At 45.9% G+C, this 16,292-nt stretch overlaps 1 protein-coding gene across 1 annotated transcript; it reads right to left on the bottom strand.

Moving 5' to 3' along the window:
• Positions 1-5,676: 5,676 nt before the first annotated feature.
• TMEM114 (transmembrane protein 114) lies at positions 5,677-16,286 on the bottom strand. Its single transcript, XM_083585464.1, has 4 exons — positions 16,056-16,286; positions 14,923-15,003; positions 8,839-8,976; positions 5,677-7,763 (listed from the first exon to the last, which is right to left on the bottom strand). Exons 1-4 carry the CDS (start codon positions 16,237-16,239, stop codon positions 7,531-7,533), a joined length of 636 nt encoding a protein of 211 aa, XP_083441590.1. The 5' UTR covers positions 16,240-16,286; the 3' UTR covers positions 5,677-7,530.
• Between the last annotated feature and the right edge of the window lie 6 nt (positions 16,287-16,292).

The following is a 16,292-nucleotide window of genomic DNA, read 5'->3' as shown; positions in this document are numbered from 1 at the left end:
TGGAACCGATGGTGATGGGTGAGAGGAATCATAGTTCAGCAGCATCTGATTGGACAGGGGTGGGAGAGCCATTGGGTTCAGTTGACAACTTAATGCAACCCTACCGGTTCACACTTCCCAAGGCAATTCACGAATTGAAACGCAGCTTCTTTGATAATTTTGAGGCACGGTGCTCCAACCAAGAAATCTGTGTCCTAGTGGAAAGCACTTATTGGTGAAAGTATTTGGGACAATCACTTGTGTGTGTAAGAAGAAAAAGGCACACTAAAATGCTGGTGAAATTTCACAATTATTCCATCCCTGTGCAGGCGGGAACCCTCTGAATCTGGATGATCCCCAGTATAAGGCAATTAGGAGATGATGTTCCAGGTTTTGCACTGCAGCCTTATTTCCCTTACCACTGTGTTTTCTCGTATATTTGCCTGCTCTTTTGCTTTGCCACGACAACGTAATCTGCAGAGGGTTCCCCACCACCTTCTCTAAAGCCAGAGTCTTTGGTGATGGGACAGTTGGTGTGACAGAGTTAGGTCAGCCTCCTGCAAGCAGGTTGCTCCCCAGGTGTTTTGGACAGTAACTGCCATCAGCCCCACCCAGATGAAAACAAGCAGACCCAGCCAACAGATTCATAGTGGCTAATAATAATAAGGGATATCCAAAGTTAATCATCATTATAGTAGACCCCCTGGGCATGGTGAAACTGTGGCACTCACTCCCACTGCAGGCATTGATGGCCATCAAACGGGCTGGCTTTGAAAGAGGCTACAAATTCATGGAGGAGAGGGCTATTGGTGGCTACTAGCCATGATGGCTCTGCCCTGCCTCTATGACTGGAGGCAGCAATGCTTCTGAATACCAGTTCCTGGGAAGAGCAGGAGGGGAGAGAGTCCTCTTGTGCTCAGGTCCTGCTAGCGGGTTTCCCAATGGGTCATCTGGTTGGCCCCTGTGAGAACAGGATGCTGGACTAGATGGGCCATTGGCCTGATCCTGCGGGGCTCTTCCTGTGTTCTTATATTCTGCTGAAATCAATGTTAAATCCGTTGATTTTAATGGGCCTGCTCTAACTTACTTGGGTATCATCACCATTGTAGTATTTTAAAGCTTTGTAGTAGTAGTAGTAGTAATATTAATAATAATAATAATTTATTATTTATAGCCCATCTGGCTGAGTTTCCCCAGCCACTCTGGGCGGCTCCCAATCGAGTGTTAAAAACAATACAGCATTAAATATTAAAAGCTTCCCTAAACAGGGCTGCCTTCAGATGTATTTTAAAGATAAGATAGCTGCTTATTTCCTTCACATCTGAAGGGAGGGCATTCCACAGGGCGGGCGCCACTACTGAGAAGGCCCTCTGTCTGGTTCCCTGTAACCTCACTTCTCGCAATGAGGGAAACGCCAGAAGGCCCTCGGCGCTGGATCTCAGTGTCTGGGCTGAACAATGGGGGTGGAGACGCTCCTTCAGGTATATTTTATTAAGGGTACACCCCATCCTAGCACTGTTCCATTTGATTCCAGTGAAGTCTGAGCAGGATGTTCTGGTGGTTTCTGTCCACAGCTATCTAGTGATACTAAAATCTATGTCTCCAGCCTTCGTAACCGGTGGAGACCCTGTTAACTCCAGAGACCACAGTTCATTGTTATTTGTTGTGCAGTCAGGTGCATTTCCAGAGGGATTTGAGGAGAACCAAGCCGAGCCCCCATGCTCCCCATTGGAGTAAGCCTGCCCTTCTGCAAACGCTTCGCTCCCTCTCAGCCTTGCCTGGAGCTCGAAGTGCTCAGGCATGTGCTTTATCGGGAACTGCTGACAAGAGTTATGCTGTAAGAAGATTTCCAGAGTTCCTGTCATTTCCTCCACAGGCTGCCACCCTGCCTTGTCCTCAGGGCTCTGTCTCGCTTCATCAGAGTTTTCTCCTTGATGTAAAGCAGAGGTGCAATGGCCGGTGGTTCCGAGAGGATGGAGAGAGAATGACAGGAAGAGCACAGATTTCCGGATTGGCCGCCTCAGAGTTCCCTTCACATCATTCTTCCCTGAGGATGTGGAGGCAGGGAGGAGGGTTGAGCAGAGGTGCCCTGAACTTGACAACAGCACCTGAGGAGGATCTGCAGGAGGTCATGAGCCATCAAATCTACTAGAACTTTTTTTGTAGCCATGGTGGCCCTGCTCCACAATAACAGGAAGTTGTGCTTCTGAATGCCAGGGCTGCAAATCCAGGGAGGGGAAAGTTGCTCTTCTGCTCAGGTTCTGCTTGTGGGTTTCCCAGAGGCTTCTGTTTGCCACTGCAAGGGCCATCAGGCTCTTAAAGCCATAGCATTGTAGTGTTGGAAGGTACCCCAAGAGTCTTCTGGTCCTGCAATACAGGAATCACAATGACATAACCCCTGAGAGATGGCCATCCAAACTCAGTTTAAGACCCTCCATTGAAGAAGAAGAAGAAGAAGAAGAAGAAGAAGAAGAAGAAGAAGAGGAGGAGGAGGAGGAGGAGGAGGAGTTTGGATTTGATATCCCACTTTATCACTTCCTGAAGGAGTCTCAAAGCAGCTAACATTCTCCTTTCCCTTCCTCCCCCACAACAAACACTCTGTGAGGTGAGTGGGGCTGAGAGACTTCAGAGAAGTGTGACTAGCCCAAGGTCACCCAGCAGCTGCATGTGGAGGAGTGGGGAATCGAACCCAGTTCCCCAGATTATGAATGAGACTACCACTCTTAACCACTACACCAAACTAGAGGCCTCCACCTTTTGAGGTGATTTGCTACTCTGTCAAACAGCTCTTGCTGTCAGAAAGTTCTTGCTGATGTTTAATCTGAATCTCCTCTCCTTTCTTGTACAGTCATACCTCGGGTTGAAGTAGCTTCATGTTAAGTATTTTCGGGTTGCACTCCGCGGTGACCCGGAAGTATCGGAGTGTGTTACTTCCAGGTTTTGCCACTCACACATGCGCAGATGTTCAAAATGATGTCACATGCATGTGCGGAAGCGGTGAATTGCGACCCGAGCACACGCAGACGTGCGGATGCAGGTTGCGTTCACTTCAGGATGCGAACGGGGCTCCGGAACGGATCCCGTTCACATCCAGAGGTACCACTGTACTTTGAATCCATTGGTTCGTATTCTACCCCTGGAGCAGCAGAAAACAAGCCTGGGCCATCTTCCATGTGACAGCCCTTCAGATATTTCAAGTTGCCTCTCATTCCACTTCTCAGTCTTCTCTTCTCTAACCTAAACATGCCTTATGCTTTTATGTCCTTAATTGAAAATGAAAACTGTGAATGCATATTGGGGGGGGGGGCATTCTCTACCTAGAAAGCAAGCAGTCAGTTGGCTGCTTGGCTCAGTTGTCATGTACTCTGACTGAAAAGCTTAGCCAGTCAGAAAATTGATTCACTTTGTGATTAATTTGTGCTTTCTCCTTGCTGATTCACTCAGTTTGGAAATATCCTCATCCTGCTCTTTGAAGTCCCTTTTATTCTTTTTTTTTAAAAAAAATCAACTTTTCTCTATCTCCCCTGTGTCAAAATCTAGATTGCATTCTCCCTGGAGCAGAGACCTGCCCTCTTGCATGTGCAGCTTGAAAAACACAGCTTTTTCTGCCCCAGAATTGGTGTTTGCAGCTGGTGCATGGTACGTGAGTGTTTTTACTGTTTAGCACAGATTACGCAGCCCGGGTGTTGAGCATGCTTGTCAGGGGCCTTCCAAAGCTGGCTGCCTTTCTAGCCTTCCTCCAGGCAGGCCTAAATATTATTTTAATGCATTTCTCTTTTCATAATTAACTTTCATCTTCGTACAATGCCAGCCAAGCTGGCGATCATGGCAATAAAAGGATGATTATGCAAACGCTTCCCCACTGCGCTGGTGCAGCCAGTTCCAAAGTGCTGGAGGAAGACCTAGCTGCTGCGCAGTGCGGAGCCATTTATTTGCTCTGCACCCTGCGTGCGAACGAGACAATATTGCCTTTTAAATATTTGAGGAGGCCAGGTTGCCTGGGAAAAGGAAGGTAATTCTTCAGGAAGCAGATGTGGGTGTCCCAGGGTCCCTGTCGTCGGCAGAATTATGCTGAGCTTCAGGGGGCAGGTGGAGAGAGAGAGACGCTACTGACACTGAAATATTGTTACAGGAAACCCAGCTTAGCTTCTCCCTCCCTCCCTCTTTCTCTGTCTCCTGTGCTTAAAGCAGGACGAAGAAGATTTTGAAATAAAAATTAAAAAGTACAACTGAATTTATTTAAAGAAATTAGCGGGTGGCGCTGTGGGTTAACACCAATCAGAAGGTCGGCGCTTTGAATCCCCGCAACGGGGTGAGCTCCCATTGCTCGGTCCCTGATCCTGCCAACCTAGCAGTTCGGAAGCACATCAAAGTGCAAGTAGATAAATAGGTACCGTTCTGGCAGGAAGGTAAACGGCGATTCCGTGTGCTGCTCTGGTTTGCCAGAAGTGGCTAAGTCATGCTGGCCACATGACCCGGAAGCTGTACGCCGGCTCCCTCGGCCAATAAAGCGAGATGAGCACCGCAACCCCAGAGTCGGTCATGACTGGACCTAGTAGTCAGGGGTCCCCTTTACCCTAGAGTTTACCCTTTTAAAAAAAAGCAAAAAGCACACACACATGGGTGTGAATAGGCTGAATAAGACAGTTGAAATGCACTTGACTGCAGAATCTAGAACCTGTGGTTCTAGAGGGCCAGAGGTTTCCCATCCCTGCACTGGAGCGATTGGGTTCCAGAGACAAAAGGGACACAATCCGCATCTTCCTGGGGATTGAGAATGCCTCCAATCAATGACACGGGGGATTGAAAAAGCCACCAATCATAAGAGAGCACGCAAATATAAGGGTTCCTGCATCTGCCTTCCTGCCTCTCACCTTTCTGTTTCACCTGGGAATCTGAGCCCTAAGGCCTAAGAACTTAAGAAGAACCTGGTTAATGGCCCATCTAGTCCAGAATCATGTTCTCACAGTGGCCAGCCACATACACAATCTAGTCTGGAGTCTGCTACTTGTGACAGACTTTGATTTATCGTAGGAGCTGTTTGACAGTAGAACAGGCTACATTGGAAGGTGATGGACTCTCCATTGGAGGTTTTTAAACAGAGGCTGTTGACTATCTATCAAGGATAATTTTGCTGTGGTTCCTGCATTGCAGGGGGTTGCACTAGATGAGGCTTGGGGATCCCTCCAACTCTACAATTCTGTGATTCGACAAAGATGAACACACACATGCATCAAAACAAAGAGACACTCACAGACCGGTGATATTCCAGGCCTAATTGAATAGAGAGTTGGCCCAACATACTTTGGAGAATCTAGCCAGATTTCTTACATCATATTTTATTTATTTGCTGATTTAGAAACCACTTCACAAGCCAAAAGCCACCAAAGTGGGGTAGTACAAGATAAAACACAAAAGACTGCAGACTCGTTGAACTAAAAGAAATTAAGGCCATTGCTATAGTTGTACAAGTAATTTTCCGTAAAATAACTGGGTCACATTACGGTAAAGCTTTCTTAAACAAACAAACAAAAGTCTTCCGTAACTGCCTAAATATCAAGATAATTGATTCCAGAGGGCTAATGCAGCAGCACTAAAAGCCTGCTCCTTTGTGCATACTAAACAGACCTCTGGGACAATGTCCTTTCTGAAGAATGCAGTTGCTGAGCAGGGATATATGGGGAAAGGCAGGCCTCTAGATGACTGGGTCCCAAGTTGTTTTAAATGCAAAAAAAACCCTTGAATTACGCCCAGTAGCAGGCAGTGTGCAACAAACTCAGCAGAGGTGTTACATAGCGTCAATGGGATGTCCTAGGCAACTACCTAGCTGCTATATTCTGCAGCTTCCGGACTAAGCCCAAGGGAAGCCTCACATTACTGCATTGCAGTAATCTAGTCTTAAGGTTGTGGGTGCCAGGACCACAGTGACTAAGCTACCTCGGTCCAGGAATGGCCTTAGCTGTCTTGCCAACTGAAGCTGATAAATATGTCACCCTCTCTTTTTCCTTCTCAGCTATTCCGTTTCTCACTCCTGCCACGAGATGTCAGCAAAGACCACAGTTCTTCTTTCAGAGCTATTTCTGGTGTGGAAACCAACTTGAAAGCATGTTGCCACCCCTTCTCTATAGTATTGGCAGGTGTCCTGTGTGCAGCAGGATTTCTTTGTAGGATACACCAGGGCTGGCAAGGGCAGCTACACACAAACTCACACATACACCTCTCTTTGAAGAGAAGCAGCACCTCTGCCAAAGCAGATGTCTTGCACGCAGCAGTATTTCTTTGTAGGATATAACCAGTGCTCACTTCATCAAGATTATACAGACCTTTGCCCTTTGAAGGTAGAATGTTTGTGAGCACTCTTTGATGTCACAAGGACTTGGGAGGCACCTGCAGATGTTGGGCAGTACAGATGTACAAAGGGGGGGCTTGCAAGTAAATGTTGCAGTACATGTCCTTTCACAAAGGAGTGCTCACATTCAGTGTTCCAATAAACTAAGCATCCCACCTCGGCCTCCCATTCTATTTTCTTCTTTTCTTTTCAAACTGTCACTCTAAATTCTGTGGTCATTCAACATGTTCTACTCTCGCTGCATTGTTGTTGTTTTCCAGTGGGTTTCCCCCAAAAGCTTTGGTGGCTTAAAAAAAATATTTTTGTTTGTATTTCTGCAACTCTCCAAGTTCCATCCAACATGTGGGTTGTTTCTGCTTGTTCCCTTGTGGTCCCATTTTTGCTATGCTCCTGCCAGTGCTCACCATCTGACTTTGCTGTCAGAAGCAATTTTCTATAACTGTATTTATATCTACATCTGATCTATTCGTGAAAACCATTCTGCCCGCAGGAATTGCTTCTGCTTGCGGAATTTAGAGACATTTAATACACAGATATATAACCTAGTGGTGGGTAGGCACCTATTCTGCAGGACTACAGATTTCTGATCATCTCAAACCCAAACTAGGTTATTCCCCCTCACCTTGGGAGGAAGGTGATCAAGGCCTTTGTTCATTTTCAGTCTACCAGAGAAGCTCAGCATGTGAAGATGTCTGAGCTGGTTGATCCAAGCTCAGACCACATGGCTCTTACAAGCCTTTTTGTGCTGGGGGAAGAGGGGACTATTTTGGAACTTAAAAGGGCATGTTTTAAAGGTCTAACAACCAATATTTCCACACTTCATTTTGCTGCATGTTTTGTGGTTTTAAATCTCTGCGGGGATTCTCTCCCCAAAGACTACTTGCCCCAAACCTGGATCTTGGCATCCAGGAATTTTCCTTTTCATACATCATATTTTATTTCCTCGCCACTGACAGAAGGAGCCCACGTAGATCTGCACAAGACCCTCTTTCCAGAAGGCTACTCATCTGCTAACCAAAATTATAAGCACATGGAAGAAAAAAGGCCCAGGGGAGAGCAAGACAAGTCATCATGTGACTTAAAAGTCGCTCACTTTTAAGTGCCAGCAGGTGGCTCAAAATAAGAAAGAGAAAGTAGGGGGAGATGGAAACCTGTTGGTGTCATAACCCACTGACCCAGATGGGCTGTGGTGTTTGATAACCTCATATGGTGCAATCCTGCCTTTGCTTCATATCCACCATCCTGGCCATCAGGAGGAAAGCTAGCCCAGTGAGGATCTCGGTAGCCAAGGAAAGCCAGGCAAAGGCCAGAGACCAGCCAAACCGGATGTTGATAATGTCCAGAAGGTTCTTCCTTCCCAAGAGGAGAATGGCTTCCCTGAAGCCTGCAGCAAAGTAGGTGATGTAGATGCTGAGCCCGGCCAGTGTGATGAGAGCTGAAAGAGAGACAAGCTGTGAAGGAGTCTGAAGAGGGGAGCCTTTTCCAGTCAGGGGACCACATTCCATTCAGGGTAACTTTCTAGGGGTGGGTGGAGCTAGAGGCAAGAGTGGGTTGGGCAATGAAAGCGGCTTTTACCTTTATAAAGTAAATAACAACAATAACAACAATAATAATAATAATTTATTTATACCCCATTCATCTGGCTGGGCGACTCCCAACAGAATTTTAAAAACACAATAAAACATCAAATATTAAAAACTTCCCTGAACAGGGTTGCCTTCAGATGTCTTCTAAAAGTCAGATAGTTGTTTATTTCCTTGACATCTGATGGGAGGGTGTTCTGCGGGCAGGCGCCACTACCGAGAAGGCCCTCTGCCTGGTTCCCTGCAACCTCACTTCTCGCAGGGAGGGAACCGCCAGAAGGCCCTCAGCACTGGATCTCAGTGTCTGGGCTGAACGATGGGGGTGGAGACGCTCCTTCTGGTATACTGGGCCGAGGCCGTTTAGGGCATTAAAGGTCAGCAACACTTTGAATTGTGCTCAGAAACGTACTGGGAGCCAATGTAGGTCTTTCAGGACTGGTGTTTATATGGTCTCTGCCTGCTATTTAAGAGTAAATGGCAGTACTAGAGTGAAGGTGGACACTACCTTTTACTCATAAAGAGCAAGAAGAGGGCTTATCTCTGAACTCAGTGCTGCAGTGCTTGGTGCTGAGATTGGAGATAAAAGATCCATCCAACTGTCCTTCAGCGATTCTATCTAAAGAGCAGCCAGAGGGATATTTTATGTGCCAATCAGGGAGATAAATCATTCTGCCTGCTCTTTAGATATTGCCCTCTAAAGAGCAGATCAAGAGCTTTATCTCCTGATCAGATCAAGAGATAAAATTTGGGGGCTGGCAAGTCTGGGACCTGTCAGGCCATATTCAGTCTGCAGGCCATGGGCTAGTCACCCATGGTGCATGGGGAAGGTTACCTTGCCTTCAGCTTCTGTGGAATTAAGGATAGTCTAAAAGTGCAAGGAATTGTTTTCCGCCCCGCCCCCAAATCCATAGCAGCTCCATGGCATACCTCCAAGGAGAAAGAGGAGTCCAGTGAACATAAGGAGGAAGTAAGCCTGTGCAAGGATACTGATGAAGCCCATCATTGCTCCAAAGATCAACAAGATGAGGCTAAGAGGTAGCAGGATCACAACTGCCCCATGCATATCTGGAGGGAAACAAAATCTATCGGTCACATTTGCCAAGTACTGTCCTTACACATATGGCTATTGCCACTTTTTGCAAGGATCTCAAAGGACCTAATTTAACAGCGTGGTATGAAAGTTTTTGTCACATAGCCCTTGAAGAGAAACTTACATGTAAACTAAGAATAGCTAGAGGAAATAGTTGCAGAGACACATTTGTTGGAGACAGTAATCCTGACTGCTTATACAAATGTTTCAAACAACAAAATAAAAGTCCCTTTGGTGTACTCCAACATAAGGATTTCTTAATTATTTCCTCTTTTTCTTACTTTAAATACTGTATCTCTGCATTTATTTATTTTTAAAATCTGAGGGATCTGCACTTAGAAGCTTCTTGGCATTTTCTTTTCTGACTTTGTTCACTTGGTTACAGTCTAGATTTTGTAATGCCCTTTTCTCCATTGTTCTCATTTCAACGAGAAACCACCTAATTTGCAGTTTGAGAGCCTATATGCGAACCAAAGGGCAGCTCTCCTTCCAAATTCATGCTTCTCCAATTTTGCAATACAAAAAAAAAATGTATTAGTTGGTCCAAACACCAAACACCACGTTTATTAGGAGAAATTTGAAGTGAAATGATAAAGAATTTTCATGAATTTTCCGCCTTAGCAAGTTGCCGTGGAAATATGGAGAAATGAATTTAAGATGGGGGAAAATGAGAAACTGACATATATGTCAATCCCTGGTGGTAAGAGAACAATTTGTAAAGAAAAGACAAAATCCATCAGGGCTGGAGCTCCCCTATCCACACAGACGCCAGGCCAGAATCCATCTGTCCATCTTTAAAGGTGTCATAAGATGCCTGGTTTTCATAAATATCATGCTGGCTGCAATCTGAAGTCCCACTGAGCTGTGCCTCCTTCTGAATAAACATGTTTTGGATGAGAGAATGGGTACCTTGTCTCCCAGCTGTGCTTGTTTGTGATTTGTTCTTTGCTGTGACTGACCCTTCCTGCTCTTGCCTGTTTTCTCTTTTCCTGTCTTTTTTGTCTTTTCCATGAGCAATGGGCTAATGGATAACTGGAAATTCCTCAGAGCCCTCTGGTGCCTCCTAGGAGCTACTGCTCGGTTGTTTGCTTTCTTCCTGTGCAATCAGCTTTCTGTGCTTCTCCATGACCTTTCCTGCTAGCTATCTTGCCACCAGCTGAATAAACAGAGAGGTGTAGAGTACTTTCCTGGGCCTTTCTAGTTCCCTCTTTTGTCTTCTGCCCTGGGCGGCCTGAGCCTGGGCCTCAAGTAAGCAGGGGAGAGACAATCAAATCAGTTTGTGTTTAAAGGTGAGTCTACGTTGGGTTGTAGCCAACTCAGACCCCACCTGCAGCAGTACATCTAAAGCTTCTCTCTTTCCCTGGCCAGGAGATGGAAGCAGCAATGAATGAAAAGGTGGAGAAAGATTTGAGGTATTTTGAGGGGAGGGGGAGGAAAGGCTTGCAGCTGGGAATTCAGGACTCTGCATTGTAAAGTGAGAAGCTGTGGGGCTTAAGGGTTTTTATGAAGGTCCCAGGCATTTCCATCGCAACTGGAGACTATGGTTATCACCCTAAAATGTTGGCAATGAACATGCTGGGTTTCAATTAAGAAGACTAGAGTCTGCCTTGCTGTTTGAAAAAAAGAAGAGTAGAAGAGTAGATTTTCATCCTTGTAAGTGAGTGGCTGGATTCTGAGTTCCACTTTGTTTCTCTTCAGTACCAATGCACTGAAAACCTGGCTTCCCTCTTGGTCTTTTAAAGCTACTATGGAAACCAATAAATAATAGAGACTCAAGAGTTGGTAATGAATGCTATTATACTAATTCACAGAACTGTTAGAGGTGCTTGCCTTAGTACATTGGTGCAACTGGCCAAAACAAGAGGTTCTGCTGTGATTTCCTCCCAACTATCGCTGCTTCCAGCTCTTCTACAGGGGATGATGAAAAATGTGGCTCCCCATAACAATGGATAAATGATGCAAGAAAGAGAGACTGCAGTGGGAAGCTTACTCAAGAACACATTTCATCTTATTGCAACAGGCCCAGCTTAGGCATGAGGAGATTTTTGACTAGCATATTAGAACTGTGAACCCGGAGCTGACTTCCAAACCTCATTTCCACATCATTATAGGAAGAGCTTGCCATAAGCTGCAACTTAGTTCTTATACAGTGGTATCTCGGGTTAAGTACTTAATTCGTTCCAGAGGTCTGTTCTTAACCTGAAACTGTTCTTAACCTGAAGCACCACTTTAGCTAATGGGGCCTCCTGCTGCCGCCACGCCGCCGGAGCACGATTTCTGTTCTTATCCTGGAGCAAAGTTCTTAACTTGAATCACTATTTCTGGGTTAGCGGAGTCTGTAACCTGAAGCGTATGTAACCTGAAGCGTATGTAACCTGAAGTACCACTGTACAGTTAAATTACAGAATTCGCTCCCACAAAAGGTTAAGGTGGCCACCAACTTGGACAGCTTTAAAAAAAGGGTTAGATGAACTTGGCAACCAGGCTTTGGGACAGTGTGGTGTAGTGGTTAAGAGCAGTGGACTCGTAGTCTGGTGAACCGGGTTTGATTCCCCGCTCCTCCACATGCAGCTGCTGGGTGAACTTGGGCTAGTCACACTTCTCTGAAGTCTCTCAGCCCCACTCACCTCACAGAGTGTTTGTTGTGGGGGAGGAAGCGAAAGGAGAATGTTAGCTGCTTTGAGACTCCTTTGGGTAGTGATAAAGCGAGATATCAAATCCAAACTCTTCTTTAAGGATATGTTCTATCTATCTCCTCTGTCAGAGGCAGTAGGCATCTCAATGCCAGTTTCTGGGGAGCACAAGTAGGGAGAGCACTGTTGTACTCAGATTCTGCTTGGGGGATTTATCTAGTGCATTGCGTTTGGTGGGCCCTTGTCTTATGTCCTCTTATGTCATTGTTCTCCACTAGCAGATAGGTTGACCCACTCCAAGGCAGCCATCTTGCTTGCTAGCAGAATGACCATACAGTGGTACCTCAGGTTACATACGCTTCATGTTACACACTCCACTCTCATGTTACACACTCCTGTGGCGCGGTGGCAGCAGGAGGCCCCATTAGCTAAAGTGGTGCTTCAGGTTAAGAACAGTTTCAGGTTAAGTACGGACCTCCGGAACGAATTAAGTTCTTAACCCGAGGTACCACTGTATAGATATATAGCCGGAAAGATTGGCTACAGCTAAATGGGTAGGTGAGCTCACAATTGCTCGCCTTTGCATTTTCACATTTATTCTTGATTCTGGTAAGCATGTTAGTTATAAAGGTAAAGGTAAAGGTAAAGGGACCCCTGACTCTGGGATTGCAGCGCTCATCTTGCTTTATTGGCTGAGGGAGCCAGCACACAGCTTCCAGGTCATGTGGCCAGCATGACTAAGCCACTTCTGGCAAACCAGAACAGCACCCAGAAACGCCATTGACCTTCCCGCTGGAGCGGTACCTATTTATCTACTTGCACTTTGACGTGCTTTCGAACTGCTAGGTTGGCAGGAGCAGGGACCGAGCAATGGGAACTCACCCCGTTGCGGGGATTCGAACCGCCAACCTTTTGATCAGCAAGTCCTAGGCTCTGTGGTTTAGCCCACAGCCCCACCCGTGTCCCTGTTAGTTATAGTCTTTTATATACTAACCTTTATGCTCTTCCACATCCGTTTAATGCTCCTAACCCTTCTTTTAGATTTTTTTTAGTTTCTTTTAGATTCTTATAGTCCTTTAGCTATACCTTCTGTTTTAATACTTTTTAGCTTTCTAAAACGTTTTACAGATTCTAAATGATTGTACTCCCACCCTACTTGTGCTGGTCTATGACTGTAATGAAGATTAGAATGATTGATTGATTGATTGATTGATTGATTAGATTGATTAACTGGTAAGCATGCTGACTTTTGCTCCTTGGTTCTAGAGATAGGCTTGAGTCCAAACAGACCCTGAATGTTGTGGCCCCATTCCTGGATGGTAAAATTAGGTGGAATATTTTGCTCATAAGAGCATAGGAAAAGCTCTGCAGCTAGGTTAGGCCAAAGGCTCTTGTAGTCCAGCATCGTGTTTTCACAATGGCAAACAGATGCCCATGGGAAGCAGGATCTCAGTGCAACAGCATCACTCTCCCCACTTGTGCTTCCCAGAAACTGGAATTTAGGTGCACAATGTCTCTGGCAGTGAAGGTAGAACACAGCCATCATGGCTAGCAGCCACAGATAGCCATATCCTGCATAACATTGTCTAATCCCTGGTAAAAGCCTCACTGCCTCATCTTGTAGGAGAAAATCACATAGGACATACACTATGTGAAGAAGTGTTTTCTTTTATTTGTCTTGAATCTTAATTTTGGGGTGGGAGGGAATGCATACCATTTTTTTCTCTCCAAATACCCCAGAGAGAACACCATTCTGGGACATTACAAGTAAGGGGGATGGCAGCCCCCATAACTGGAAAGAGGTGGGTCCAGTCTGTTAATATTGCATGTGTACATTTGTAAGTGGGTGTATGGGGTGTTAGGGGAAAGGTAGTATCTCTGGCGGGGGACACGTCATGCTCCTTCTGGGGTAGTTTGTCCACCTTTGGTCCCCACCTTGCTCTCAGTCTTCACCTGTAGCTCCTAGAAGCTGTCAGCATGCAACAGCAGTAACACCACATGAAATGCCTTCGACTGGCCAGCTAAACCAGGTGAGGGTAGCCAATGGGTCTCAAACCCTGGGTAAACTAGAGTCTTTCCTTGCATGCAAAGACAGGCTCTGGTAGATTGAGTGGACATGACCGATTGTGGGTCCAAGGGTCAATAAGGTGTTTTCTGCACATGCTGTAGACTAGAGGGAAGTGAGGGGCAGATGTGGCTCATCAACCTGGGAAGGTCTGGGAAGGTGGCCCATCTAGGAGAAGAAAAACTCTGATCCTAAACCTCTGCTGCCTTGTGGGATATCTTTGGGAGAAGAAAGGGCTAAGGAATAAACCCTACACAAATCCGGAGTGGAATCCCTAAGGCAGTTGGGATAACGCCATGTACAACTCCTTCCAGCAACTCCTGCAGCCAAGCTGGTACCACACATATTGCTCTGCTTTCCTTTCCACCACATCAACGAGGCCAAGAGAGGGGGTCTTGTCATCTAGTGTCAGGGACTGGGCAGAAGAGGAATGGTGGAGACCACCTCCCCATGCTGACCCCTCCAGAGAGGAGGAAGAGGAAGACAGTATATATTGACAACAGGGGTTTGAGAGAGGTCACAGCTCAGAGGCAGATGAGGAGAAAAGCTGGGAAATCATGGAAGAGCCAGAACAACACCCAGCTGACTCGTCATTAGAAAGCATTCTAGGCCCTCCATCTCCCAAAACCTGGTGAGCCTTAAAAGTAGGAGAACAAAGAACTCAAAGACATAGGTACATAGCAGCACTCATAGAGGAGATGATGAGAATGACAAATGAGGAAGTGGAAGAGATGAGGAGGTGGAGATTCACTTGGGACAACGCCATTATCCAAGAGGCTAGGTTCTCTAGCCTCTTTCTGTAAAGATTGAAATAAAAAAGGTCTGTAAGATACTTTTCCTTGTCTTATACTTTCCTAGGCAACCAGCCAGGAGCTGCTGACAGCATCCTAACATCTGGGCAGCCCAGGACCTCCATACACCTGTCCAGGCTTGAGCCCCACAGAGGTCAATTTGGTGCTGCTAACACAGCAGTTTGACTTCACCCCAGAGGCGCACTCCATTGTCTCTTGAGACAGATGGATGCCGACAACAACAAAAACATTTGTATGTCCATTTCATCCTATTTCCACATTAATCTGGGATTTTTTTTAGGTACTATTTTTTATTTAAAGAGATACTCAGATATCACACGTATATAAATACTTGTTTTATATCAACATATGCATTTCTGAACACATTTTATCCTAAAATATGAATTTTGGTACATTTTTTAAGCCACTTACTTAAGAGTTGCTTGTGTGATGTGGTGATATTTGATATGTCAGGGTTAAAGGGGTTTACCAAATTGAAACAGGTCCTATTAACTGGAAGAGAAAGAAAAGAAAGGGAAAGACCATGAAACATATATTCAGAATTCAATAGATCATTTCTTACTACAAATTTTCCATTTCACCACCGTTGATTAATCAACCTGAAGGATCAAGTTGATTAATCTGGTTGCTAAACCAAGTAGAACATGCAGCTCCACTTCTTCTTGACGCAACCTCCCAGCACAGGACAGTTCTATGAGACTGGTCTTTAACAATTGCTTGACTGCAGCAGTCAAATCCATGGATTTCAACATGGATAGCATTTATGCCTTTCAGAACTCCACCCTGGAGGCTTAGCCCCTTAATCCTAACCATCACTAACTAATTTGCCAGCACTCATCCTTTATTTACCAATGTAGTGATCTGCAACCAGCAGGTTTAGAATAAGGACTCCTTCTGGGAATGTCCTGTCTTTCCAATGCTTGTTTCCTTTCCTTTCACCTATAAAGAGTGTCAAGGTAGGGAAGTGGTTTGAGTTCTGGTCTAGGACCTGGGAGGCCAGGATTCAAATATCCACCCAACCATGCAGCTCACTGGGTGATCTTGGGCCAGTCACTATCACTTAGCCTAATCTACTTCCCAGGGGTGTTGTGATGATGAAACAGAGTGGGGAGATCTATACACCACCTTGAGCTCCTTGGAGGAAAGGTAGGATGTGACTAAAGCATGGTTGGGAAATAAAATAAGCCCATCTACCAGCCATGTGGTGGGATACCTTGCGAGACAGTTGGTGGGATGGGGTCTGCCCAGCCAGCCAATTAAAGGAAGTGAGTATTTCCCTTTAGGAAGAGACTTTTCCCAAAGAGCTCAACTTATGTCAGTGGGCCATGGCTCAGAGGTAGATCACCTGCTTTGCAGAACATCCCATGCTCAATCCCTGACATTTCCAGGTAGACTCCCTGCCTGAAACCCTGGAGAGCCACTGCCAGTCAGTGTAAACCGTACTGAGCTCTAGGTGGACTAATGGTCTGACTCGGTCTAAGGCACTTTCCTGTGAGCCTAACCATTTCCCACCAAAGCTCAAGAGGAAACCAGGGGTTACTTACCTTGGCACGTCCTCCAGAGCCCTGAATGGGAGCTCAGGCTGTCTGTGCGGTTGAGGAGCTTCTGCAGCTTAGAAGCATCAATAAGGTACCAAAAGTCAGTGCTGATAGCCACCAGCAGGAAGCTGAAACTGACCACGCCAGCCAAGGCTGCCAAGAGGGAGACGGCGTTCAGTGTGACTTTCATGGCAATTTTCTTCAGGCTGCCACCTGCTGCCTTGGTCCTAAGACTGAAAGAAC

This window comes from Podarcis filfolensis, assembly GCF_964270895.1.
Source record: "Podarcis filfolensis genome assembly, chromosome: 14".
Taxonomy (NCBI): Eukaryota; Metazoa; Chordata; class Lepidosauria; order Squamata; family Lacertidae; genus Podarcis; species Podarcis filfolensis.
Note: the sequence above shows the minus strand (reverse complement) of the source record. Positions and strands in the feature narration are given on the sequence as shown.